The 12,266-nt window shown below is 42.5% G+C and overlaps 1 protein-coding gene across 1 annotated transcript in view; it reads right to left on the bottom strand.

Annotated features, from left to right (window-relative positions):
* The window catches only part of ITGA8 (integrin subunit alpha 8), a 190,294-nt gene that overhangs the window by 24,644 nt on the left and 153,384 nt on the right, over window positions 1-12,266 (bottom strand). The window contains exons 25-26 of the mRNA XM_086714858.1: window positions 11,405-11,563; window positions 1,617-1,745 (exon numbers count right to left, since the gene is read on the bottom strand). Coding sequence (XP_086570984.1) covers window positions 1,617-1,745; window positions 11,405-11,563 — 288 coding nt within the window. The remainder of the gene's footprint in view (window positions 1-1,616; window positions 1,746-11,404; window positions 11,564-12,266) is intronic.

The raw sequence follows: 12,266 nt of genomic DNA, 5'->3' as shown, positions 1-12,266 counted from the left end.
TATCCATCCTCACAGATAGTTACAGTTTTTTTAATGATAACTTGTAAGATCTCCTCTCTTAGCAAGTGTCCAGTATGCAATGCAATATTATTAGCGATAGCCACCATTCTGTATGTCACATCCCCAGGACTTAAATCATTGCTTTCTGTTCTTTTGTCCCTCCTGGAAGCTTCCCTAAAATAATAATATGCAAAATTGTATTATTTTATCCTAAGCTGAAGAGCGTATCAATTTCCCTACTCTCGGGTTTTGAAAAACATGACCATGCCATAAAAATTTATAAGGACTCGGGGGCACCTGGGTGGCTCAGTCGGTTGAGCATCTGACCTTAGCTCAGGTCATGACCTCGTGGTTCCTGAGTTTGAGCCCCACGTCGGGTTCTCTGCTATCAGTGCAGAGCCCGCTTCGGATCCTCTGTTCCCTTCTCTCCCTGCACCTCCCCCACTTGTGTTTTCTCTCTCTGTTGCTCAAAAATAAATGAATATATGTATATATATATATATATATATATATATATATATATATACTATATATATGTGTGTGTGTGTGTGTGTGTATGACTTAAAAATTTTAAAGACTTGAAAAAAATCTGCCAATGACTTTTGGCCAGGTTACTTCAGGTACTTCTATTATAATAAACATTCTTCCCTTGATTTCAGTTTAACTGAATAAGTCAGAGTTGCTTGTTGTATTTTTCTGTCCATCTCTGCATTTGAAACTTTTTATGAATGTTAGAACATGTTCAAGACAAACATTAAAAAATTTTTTAGCCTTTTTAAAAAATGTTTTTATTTATTTTGAGAGAGAAAGAGAGTGAGAGAGAGAGAGAGCACAAGGGCAGGGGAGGGGCAAAGAGAAAGGGGAGAGAGAGAACCCCAAGTAGGCTCCGTGCTGTCAGCACAGAGCCTGACACAGGGCTCGAACTTAAAACTGTGAGATCATGACCTGAGCCAAAATCAAGAGTCAGACGCTGAACTGACTGAGCCACCCAGGTGTCCCACATTTTAGCCTCTTTTAAGTGTAGAGGTTGGTGGTATTAACATTGACCTTGGAAGGAGTGAGAGAACTGAACAGAAACTGACTCTTGAGCACTCTTTCAGTTTTGCAAAGGGCTGACTAAGCTCAGGACGGATCTCTGACATCCCCCAGTACTAAGACTCTGTAGGATTTTGGCCCAGGAAATCAGAAGGCTCCCTTCTCATCTCTTCTGGACGAGCAGAGGAGCGTGAGATGTAGGGGCACGTCTGACCTCCCAGGACCCGCTGCCCACAGCTTCTTTCGCACTCTTGTGCTCAGTGTCTGGGGACAGGCTCACAGAGAGAGCTTTGTGTTCTGCAAATGCATTCCCCGCCACGGTTTACGTTCTCATCATTATTTCTCTAACATGGTCTGCATGGCAGGTGCAGAAGAGTGAAAACACTATAATGCAAATACTCCTTTGTCCCCATGGAAACGTCGCTTTCATGGCTCACTTCGTGTAGGGCCAAGACATGGTGGGCCTACCTGAGCACTGACTGACAAGGAGAAACTATAGTTGAAGTTAAAACCATCTGTGTTTGGGAGTTCTGTCCTATCCACCCTTTCCTCTCCCATGCGCGCGCACTGAGACAACTCACGAGGATTTTTGCGGGGCTCTGTCTATGGGGCTCTGGCACACGCACGTCTCTCTTCCTGACAAGATGAGGGATGGTCGAGTTCCGCAGAAAGGCGCTCAGCTCGGGGGTGTCCTCTGGGGGGGTGGCGGGCTGCAAAGAGAAAGCAAGAGATGGCATGTCAGTCTCATAAATGCTTGCCTCCTTTCCATCAGCCTTGAACTTGAGGCATTTTTCCCCCTCAACTGGCCATGAGTCACATGAGAAGTCAGACCTGTCCTGATTTACCAGCAGCATGTTCAACAGCAAAATGAACTGTGCTGACAAGGACCAAGGCTTCCCATTCTCCAACGATAGGAACTCCTGAAGGATGGGGAATGCATTCCTGGAAAATTTATCTCGTAAGGGTCCGATTTTAGCAGAAGTGATTTCCCCATTAGGGGGTGACTTTTCCAGTAGGAGTCATTTACTTGTTACTTTACTCTCATTGTATATTGGGACTGGTGAAACTCAGGAACCTTCTGTGTGGTGAGACGGATCCTGAGGTGGCAGGAAAGTGAGGCGATGGCCATAGGGAAACAGCGTGATGTGGTCAGGGACCCAACTTTGGCATGTCTGAGCCCCACACTCCTACAGTTGCAAAACATTCTCCCTCAGGAGTGAATCGTGTTCTAATAAAAACGACTTTTCCAAAGCATGCCAGATGAACACTGTGCTGTGAGGGAGCTTGTTTTTAGCCCTGAGTTTGTTTTGTGAGTGTTCTAGAACTTATGATTTTTATCTGAGGCTCCATGCTGGGTACATCTGATAGCTGAATAAATATTTTTAAAGTTCCAATAAATCTCACACAATATCCTATTAAAACTCTTCATTTTAAACCAACTGAATATAGAACCTTAATTTTCTGTCTCCCTAGGTTCCCCAAACACATGTTTTCCTTTCTAGTCCCAGGAAAAATAATAGTATGCTTATTTCTATGGGATGAAAAAAGATATTCTTGTATTGCAGATGTAGGATGCACCACAAAAAATGAAATGAGAGTGCTCAGTGTGTCGTAAGAACCTAGAAAAATCTAGTGGATAAACAGAGTCCAGACTCCTTAGTATGCCATGCATAGCCTACTTCTCCAGCCTCATTTCTTAACCAAGAGCCCTTCACGTCCTGCTTTGCACAGGATGCACAGAACCTCCATCCACTCCTGATGTGCACCAGGCTGATTCCCAAGCCCCTGTTTGATATCCCACATGATGGCTCCACTCCCCCATCAGTACCCATCAAGCTGTACAGTAACTGCTGATGAGTTGCCCAATGAGAAGATGTAAAATAATAAGGATAGGGTTACATATAACATCGAAGGAAATATCAGGAAACAGGGAGAGGAAGAAGATCCAGGGAGGAAAAGTAAGATGGGGGAAATTGGATGTAAGAGACAATCCAAGAAAGTATGGATCTAGGGAAGCCCAAGGAAAAGGAAGTTGCAAAAATAAAGAGTGACTGAGGATGTCCAATCCTGCAGCCAAGTAAAGAATTAGGACTAAAAGGAGTCATTAAGTTTGTCACATAAGAAAGTATGGACACATCATCTAGCAGTTCCCCTCTGGGTATTCATCCGAAGAAAGGGAAAACACGAGCTTGAAAAGATCTATGCACCTCCATGGTCACTGAAGCACTACTTATAGTAGCCAAGATATGGAAGCAACCTAAGTGTCCATTGGAGATGACTGAATAAAGATGTGGGGCACACACACACACACACACACAAATATTATCCAAACATTAAAAAAAAGAAGAAAATCCTGCCATTTGCGAAAACATGGATGACCTCACGGGCATTATGTTAAGTGAACTAAGACAAAGAAAGATAAATATCATGTGGAATCTAAAAAAAAAAAAAAAAAAAAAGACCACCCCAAATCCCCCCAAACCCAAACTAAACCTCTAACTCATAGATACAGAGAACAGGTTGGTGATTGCACAGTTGGGGGACTGGGGAGGGGGGTGAAATGGGTGAAAGTGGTCAAAAAGTACAAACTCGCAGTTATAAAATAAACAAGTCCTAGGGGTGGAATGTAGAGCTCAGTGACTACAATTAATATCGCACTGTGTATTATTCCTGTAGCGGTCGCAGTAGCAGTAAAATAATAGCCCATAGAGAAGAAAACTCTTCAGCTTCCTGTGTGGTTGCATCAGATGCAGCTTGTGCACAGATAAATAACATGTTTGTGGTGGCCCCTGGTGCGTCATCACTTACAAACACTTAGGAGTGGTCTCTCAGCAAAACACAGGACTTACTCTGAGCCAGAGAATGAACGAGACCCACAGCAGGGGCTGGTAAAACATGCTTCTTTCTTTTAGCGATATTGTTTTACAGATAGAGGAATGTCCCTCCTAAACACCACACTGAGAATGTCTTCCAGTGACTTCCAAACCAGTGTTCTGAAGTGGCATTCCAGAAATTGTTTCAAGATACAAAACAAAAACCCAAAACACAAAACGAACCAAAACCAAAAAAAACAAAAAAAACAAGGGAGATGTTATCCAAGAAATGTAAACAACAGGTACAGCCTATTTTCTAGATGAACTTTTGGAGCCTGTTTCACAATCGATTGTGAAGCCACAGGTCATGTGTTTCCTTAATCTGAAATCCTTAGCGGTGAGGGCCTCTTAGCACCCCTGTCAGGCAGACGTTCGGTGCAGAATACAATTTGCTAAGTGCTCCGAGCAGCTGGTGGCAAACACTCAAGTATCTTCTTCAGAACAAATGTGAAAATTGCTCCTTTCTGTAATAAGGAAACGATTGTTAGTAAATACGGTTCTTTCCCCCCAGCTGCTACTCAGATTTTGACTCCAACAGGAGTTTTCTATTTTCATGACTCTTCACCAAGCTCTTCACTGTGGGCTACGTTTAAATTTATGAATTAAAGGGATACTGGATGGTTGGATTGCGCAAGACTGCTGGAAATGCAGCTTTTGAAGAACACAGTTGGGTGAGATAAGATTAAGGGCTCTTTGAACCCAAACAAACACAACGCGTGCTCTCGTCTTCTTGTTTGTGATTTGTCTTTGCACCTCAGGTAGTCCTAGTTCACAAAAGATGGTGGACTTTCTTTCATATAACTCTTCGTCTACAATTAAGTCGAAGTAGGGACAGACCATGGAGGTCAGTCTACCATGTAATTTTCCTTAAGACATAAATGTTAAGGATTTGTCAGGAGAGGAAAAAAAATCCACTTTTTTTTTAAAACATTCTGAAAAGTTCATGCGAAGAATGACTAAAAGAATCCATTCACTCCATTGGCGATTTTGAAGCTTTTCTTAGTTGTGGGACATGTTTTTGCATTTTAAAATTTACAGGAGGACCTGAAGACCATCTTAAAGAGAAGATAAGGCAGGGGCACCTGGGTGGCTTGGTCGGTTGAGCATCTGACCTCGGCTCACGTCTTGATCTTGCCGTTCCTGAGTTCCAGCCCCGCGTCAGGCTCACCGCTGTCAGCCTGTTAGCGCAGAGCCCGTTTTGGATCCTCTGTCCCTCTCTCTCTGTCCCTCCCCCACTTGTGCTCTCTCAAAAGTAAGTAAGCATTTGAAAAAGAGAGAGAGAAGATAAGGCAAAGAGAAATTGACCCTGGAGAGTGTATTCCCTTTGGTGGCTGGAAATCGGACCTATAGGCACTGTTAAAAATAAAAGGTGGGGCACCTGGGTGGCTCAGCTGGTTAAGTGTCCGACTTTGGCTCAGGTCATGATCTCATATTTGTGAGTTTGAACCTCACATCGGGCTCTGTGCTGACAGCTCAGAGCCCACTTCTGATCCTCTGTCTCCCTTTCTCCTCTGCCCCTGCCCTGCTCAATCTCTCTCTCTCTCTCTCTCAAAAAATAAACATTAAAAAAATTTTAAAAAGTGAATGAAATAATTCTATCAAGGGGAACATGAGAGAGAGAGGAGAGAACACAAGTGGGTTGGGAGCTGTAACCAGTGTTCCTGCATTCTGAATTGATAAGCAGAAGTAAAGGGAGGCAGTAATGAAGGAAAAAATTCTCATAAGTGTAAGACACAACTGCAAATTTGCCAAGCCAAGCCACAGTCTGTGTGCTCACCGATTAAAAAAAAAAAAGAAATAGAAAAAACCAACAACTAGTTGTAGAGCTCTAATCCTTGGCAAACGGCCTCTGTGTTTCTGTGTCCACGTTTGTACTATCCGGTTGTAATTCGGGCTTCCTGTGAGAATGATCTGGTTCCAGACACTTGTAACCTTCTGCCTTCCAGGCTCCAAGGTCCGTTCTTTGGGCAACAGCGGCTTTCTCTCTTGTTGCCGTCACCCGAGCCCAGCCTCTGTCCGATCGTTTGTGCCTCCGGCTTCTTTCTTGCGCTGGGGCCCAGAACGTGGTGCCCTGATCTCCGTGAAGGTTGAATTCCGGCACCTCGCTTGTCCCCCACCTCCCCGGGGTACAGTCTGACATTGCGCAGCCCTTTTGTCCAGTTCTCATACTTGGCTGTTGGTGACGAAATCTTGCCAACTTCAAAAAACATCCTTTACTCTTTATTCAACTTTGGTTCCTAAATAACGTTCGCTTTTTCAGCTACATCTTATTGAGAGATCATAGCTTGTCTGGAGGACTCCCCAAACCCCAGGATAAAGTTCACTAAAATAAGATAACGGATAGTTTGAAATCATTCTGTGACTGCCTTTCGAATGGTTGAGAAATGCTGTATCCAACTGTAAAAATTTATTTCAAGAAGGATCTGGAATGAATTAGATGTAATGGATTGGTTGGGAATGCTGCAGACAGTTGAATGTTTCACAGTGTTTTAGATGGTACAACGTGAAGAGATTGCCGCGTTAAAATCCTGTCTCTGGGGGCGCCTGGGCGGCTCAGTCGGTTAAGCGTCCGACTTCAGCTCGGGTCATGATCTCACGGTCCATGAGCTCGAGCCCCGCATCGGGCTCTGTGCTGACTGCTCGGAGCCTGGAGCCTGTTTTGGATTCTGTCTCCCTCTCTCTCTGCTCCTCCCCTGCTCGTGCTCTCTCTCTCAAAAATAAATAAATAAACATTAAAACAAAATTAAAAAAAAAAAAATCCTGTCTCTGAAGCCTGGAGGCAGAACCTTCATGGCCATCTTCTTATGCCCCTAAGTTCTTAGAAGACAGAGAGATGAACTTGATGAAGTGAAACCATCATGGGAAGAACAGAAAACAAAACACAGCAACCATTTGGTTGGGTTCACTTCTGGGTGGCAGAAGTGAAAGCAGGAGTGAATGTCCAGGTGCTGCCCCACCCTCTGGTCCCCCTGTGCTGGGTTGTGTGGCTCACTCACTTTTCCTGAACCCCATCACCTGCACACGCTCCCATTTACCTTCACACTTGGGTGTTTGAACAGCATCAACAAAGCAGGCTAAGCGAATCCCCACAGAGCCTGATATGAGGCAAGTATTTAAAAAACAACTCGCAAACTTCTAGAGGCATTTGAGTGTGTCCTTGCCTGCACCCCACACCCCCCAAATTTAGTCACTGATGCTCTGTATTTGGACAATGAGTGCGGGTGAGAACTTCTGCCCCTTGTCTCCCATGATCATGGTGGTGACTTTCAAAGGCAGACTGCTCTTCAAACTTTGGGGACATTTGGGCCACTTGGTGGGATAATGAAACTGTACCGGTCACTGTTTGGAAGACTGAATTCTGTTCAGACCTTATCAGACTTTGAGGTTTATGTGAGGAGACTCACATTTGGAATGCATGTTCAATTTACAGATGGGTTATATTTCAGACGATTTTAGACTAGGTGTTTGGCACTCTGAATGCATTTCTCTTTAGAAGCAATCTTTTAAATGGTGGTTCAGTTTTCAGGCCAGCCCACAAAAAAACCCTTACTTTATCTACAATATGGCTTTGATGAGTAAAACTATGTATTTTCAATAAAAAACAAAGCCAGGAGGTTGCTATAGGAGTAATTTTTTTTAAAAAAGCAGAAAGAAGCCATATTGTGTTAAATACATTAGTTATATTAAATGCTATTAGATTTAATTAGGCAGAAAGGAGAAATTATTTTGAAATGTTGTAGAGCGTCTGCAGGGGATATCTGGGGAATTGCAAAGGTTTTAGAGTTGGTGGTGGTAGGTACTTGGAGCGGATGGCCTAGAAAATGCTTCTAAGGAAATCTGGACGGTTTCTTTATCATCAGCACATTTCCTGAGACATTTGTGGGAGCTGCAAAGAGGCAATGAAGAAGGGAGCTACTTTCAGTAGTTAAGTTGGAAAAATGAGAATACATACAGAAGGGGGAAGTGGACAAAAAGGTGTTTGTGACCCCGAGAGAAAGGGATTTTGCTGCGGGGAAATCAGTTGAATGGTTGGAGAGGCAAACATGGTGGGGAACTTGAAAATCGTCCAGAGGATACTTGAGAAAGTTGCTGTGGGAGCTTTCCCTCTGACAGGCCCGTGGCTGGCCTGGGATATTGTGGTGGCTTATCCAGTGGGGACTGCAGTATCCTCAGGAAGAACTTAGAGAAAATGAACTGCTTGTAGATGCGGATGTTTTAGGAGGCACTCACTAATTATTGCTATATTTATAAAGAAATTGTAGGAGCACCTGGGTGGCTCAGTCAGTTAAGCATCCTAGTCTTTTTTTTTTTTTAATGTTTATTTTTGAGAGATAGGGACAGAACACGAGTGGGGGAGGGGCAGAGAGGGAGGGAGACACAGAATCCGAAGCAGGCTCCAGGCTCTGAGCTGTCAGCCCAGAGCCCCATGCGGGGCTTGAACTCTCGAGCCGTGAGATCACAATCTGAGCCAAAGTCGGATGCTCAACCAACTGAGCTACCCAGGTGCCCCAAGCATCCTATTCTTGATTCTAGCTCAGGCCATGATCTCACGGTTCCTGAGATTGAGCCCCAAGTTGGGCACAGCACTGAGCATGGAGCCTGCCTGGCATTCTCTCTCTCCCTCTGTCTTTGCCCTTCCCCTGCTCAAGCTCTCTCTCTCTCTCTCTCTGTCTCTTTCAAAATAAATAAATAAACTTAAAAAAAAAAGAAATTATAGAACCGAATCATAAGGAATTTTACCTTGGTGGGCAAATGAGATTGATTATCGATTACTAGGATTTAATTTTTGCCTAGATGAATGTATTTTGACTGCCTGTTCCTTTTGCTACACCCACTCTTTTTCTGCTTCCTAAAGAACTAAGTTTAAAAAAGTAGATTTATTTTAAAATATCTATATTAAAAATATAGCAATTAACTTTGATGTAAGGATCTGAAATTGATACCTAAGTTAAAAAAGTTTCTTGGGGCGCCTGGGTGGTGCAGTCGGTTAAGCGTCCGACTTCAGCCAGGTCACGATCTCGCGGTCCGTGAGTTCGAGCCCCGCGTCAGGCTCTGGGCTGATGGCTCGGAGCCTGGAGCCTGTTTCCAATTCTGTGTCTCCCTCTCTCTCTGCCCCTCCCCCGTTCATGCTCTGTCTCTCTCTGTCCCAAAAATAAATAAACGTTGAAAAAAAAAAAATTAAAAAAAAAAAAAAGTTTCCCACACCTATTCTAGATCTAATGAATAATTTGTTCTTTGCTAATTTCAATTCATATTTAAGACAGGGAAAAGAATGTTTAGCTCTGTATTATCTAGGAAGAAATAAATTGCCAAGTAAGTTTATAGCAACTTCACCAAGAAATTATTTAATATCTTAAGCAGAAAATAACTTTCAGGTACTCTCAGCTTTTGTAAGCTGCTTATATAAAATTTACTGATAATTAATTTTTAAAATCTATTCACTGACAAAATCCCTTTTAGACTGTCCGGGTTATACATGCTACATATAAGTAAAGGTACTTGGAGTACCTGAAATTAAAAACACTTCAAGTTTTTCATTATTCTGAATTTTAAGAATTCATGAATTGTTATCATTTGTTATTTTGGGGAGCTATTCCTTCACCCTGTAATCAAATATTCTTATATTCAATTTCCACAAATTGAGAGTTTTATAAAAGCATAATTAAGTTGCATTTAAAAAATTACTAGCCTTAGGTTTTTAAAAGATGTTTATTTATTTATTTTGAGAGAGAGAGAGCATGCTTGAGTGGGCAAGGAGCAGAGAGAGAGACAGAGGGAGAGAGAGAGAGAATCCCAAGATCCCGAGCCCCAATCGGGGCTCGATCTCACGAAGCGTGACATCATGACCTGAGCCAACATCAAGAGTCAGACACTTAACTGACTGAGCCACGCAGGCACCCCCTAGCCTTAAAGTTTTAATCAAAGGCTATACTTTAAAGAAAATCTGTGTGGCAGGGAATGCAGGTGCACGAATCTGTCAACACTGAAGGCAAACTATCTATTGGTATTGTTCCAGTCACTGCGAATAATTGTTAAATCGCAAGAAAAAAGAATTCATAACCAACATGGGTCATATCACACAGGTTACATAAAATATACAAACATATATAAATAGTGTCATATATAAACCAAACATTACACTTGCGAGTTTAGAAACCTTCCCCATGATCACGTGCTCCAGGAATCCACGACTGAAGTAGAGAACCCAGTAACTACAGCACATGAAATGTGAAAGCTTTAATTGCTTAGATGTTACACATTATTAACATTTGAAGATGTTACTTTATAGTAAGCCACTGTCCTTGAAGACATTAAAATCATCTCAATGAAGAGCCAAGAGAGAGGAAATGGAAAAAAAAAAATTCAGGGAGGCAGTATTTTAAATAATTTTGTGGACTACAAGTGGCCTTATTTATTATTTCCCCTTGAAGAAGGAGACTTTTTGCCCTATAAATCCTTTAATACTGAACCCCTTTTAGTCTTCCTCTCTTGGAACAGAAGGCACGTTGGGTTGAAGAAGAAAGCCTTTCATAACTGGCCACGTCTCAGCGCCACCTGTTCGAGGAGAGGCAGACCCGCGTTCCAAATGGTTGAGTTAGTATTTCATGAAGCGCCATTTCTAACAGAGACACTGTCTCCCTGAGCTACTAGACAATGTTCATTCTTAACACGAAGTTCTCTTTTGAGGATAACATCGGGTTACAAACGTTTTTTTCCCCCTCCATTCAAATGTGATATTCTCCAGCGTTGATGCTAATTATGTTCTTTTCTTCCCAGAAGAAACTTAAAGCCAGATTTGGATCTTAATCTGAATGAGATGAGCTCCTTGGACATTTGAGCTCCCAGCATGGATGTCAGGTGGGGGTTGCCGAGGGGCAGAGTTTCAGGCCCCCCTCAGGCCCTGCCTCTAAACAGACCTCCAGGTGATTGGCTATGCTTAAGAATTGGAAAAACACTGCTCTAGGCTTCTCTATAAGCTGCACTGAAGAATGGGGTCCAGAAATTTCCAGTCTGGGGGTTCTCAGGGCACTGAGATGGCCTTTGGCAAATTATCGCATTTTACTACTTGCTATTGGCAACATCTGGAGAAGCCCATTTTGGCAAAGATCCTTATATCTTTTGGCAATGTACCAAAAGGACTCCAAAAATAGCATTTGGTACGAATTCTCCAAAACACGACATGTCTACTTATGATTTTGGTTTGGTTGTGCTGCAAGTCAAACCATATGCAAAAGGTACACATTCAAATAGACTAAATAAATGACAGGTCGCCATGAGCAACAGAACCAAGAGAAATGTAAGTTTTCGAGGAGTGACAGTTTAAGTTAGGTCTGGCATTTTAGCCATAAAACGAAAAGAAAAGGCTGGACAGATTATCACTGAAAGAACTTACTCTTGTAATTATTTTGCCTTAGAAAATAAAAGCTACAGTTTTAATTTTTTTTTTCCTTACCCTAATAAACAAGCAGAACAGCTTAGTTGGACCAGGCTCCTACCTTTATATCTAGTGGGTTGATGTCAGGATTTGTTTGACACTGCAGAGGTCCGAGAGTTTGAATATGAAAAATGTAGAGGAGAAATTCATCCCGGGCAGAGAATGGCCAGCCCACCTCCAGGAGAGTGTCACTGATGGTACTCGGTCCAATATTGTGCAGCTACAAACAAGGAACACATCAAATGATGGTACAGCACAAAACAGAAAGATGAAACCAAACGCCACATACTTCATGCCCAGTCTAAAGAAGCACGTATTTTTGGCTTTAATGCATCTGGGCTACGATAGTGGCTATACGAAAACAGAATCTTTATCAGCCAGAGATGCTCCGAAAACAGGTGCTGGTGCTCAGACAAGAATCTTCCATTTTATGAAGCTCTCAGGGCAGATTTCCTTAGCAAAGACCATGCAAAGACCAGGTCCGATGATGATGTTTACCTTAAGTTTATATTAATTTAATCACAGTGCTAGAAATGCAATTTTAATTATGCGCTTTCAAAACCTAGTTACTCTTTCTTTACATTGAAATCTGCCGTTTTCCTGACTACTGACTTGTCAATTGTAACCATCTGTGGTGCACTGTCTTTCACCCTCTGGAAAAATGGTTATCCATCAAATGCTAAAGACCGTCCAGCCTCACCACAGTTCACTGCAAGTGTGCATTTCAAAGCTGGGCTTCTTCTGTTTTAATCAGTGAATCTCAAAGAAAGGCCACATCTCAAAAAGAGATGAGCATTTTAAACACATGAATCCTATACTCACAGGACACAAAAAACAGCTTGAGAAGTTCACTAAATGTATTTAAATTTCTTGTGGTTTTGAAAATTCACTTCAAAGTTAGCAGGAAACTTTTGCCCCCCCCC

The sequence above is a fragment of the Puma concolor genome, chromosome B4 (assembly GCF_028749965.1).
Source record: "Puma concolor isolate L17-30 chromosome B4, mPumCon1.1.hap2, whole genome shotgun sequence".
NCBI classification, from domain to species: domain Eukaryota; kingdom Metazoa; phylum Chordata; class Mammalia; order Carnivora; family Felidae; genus Puma; species Puma concolor.
This window is presented reverse-complemented; position numbering and strand designations above follow the sequence as displayed.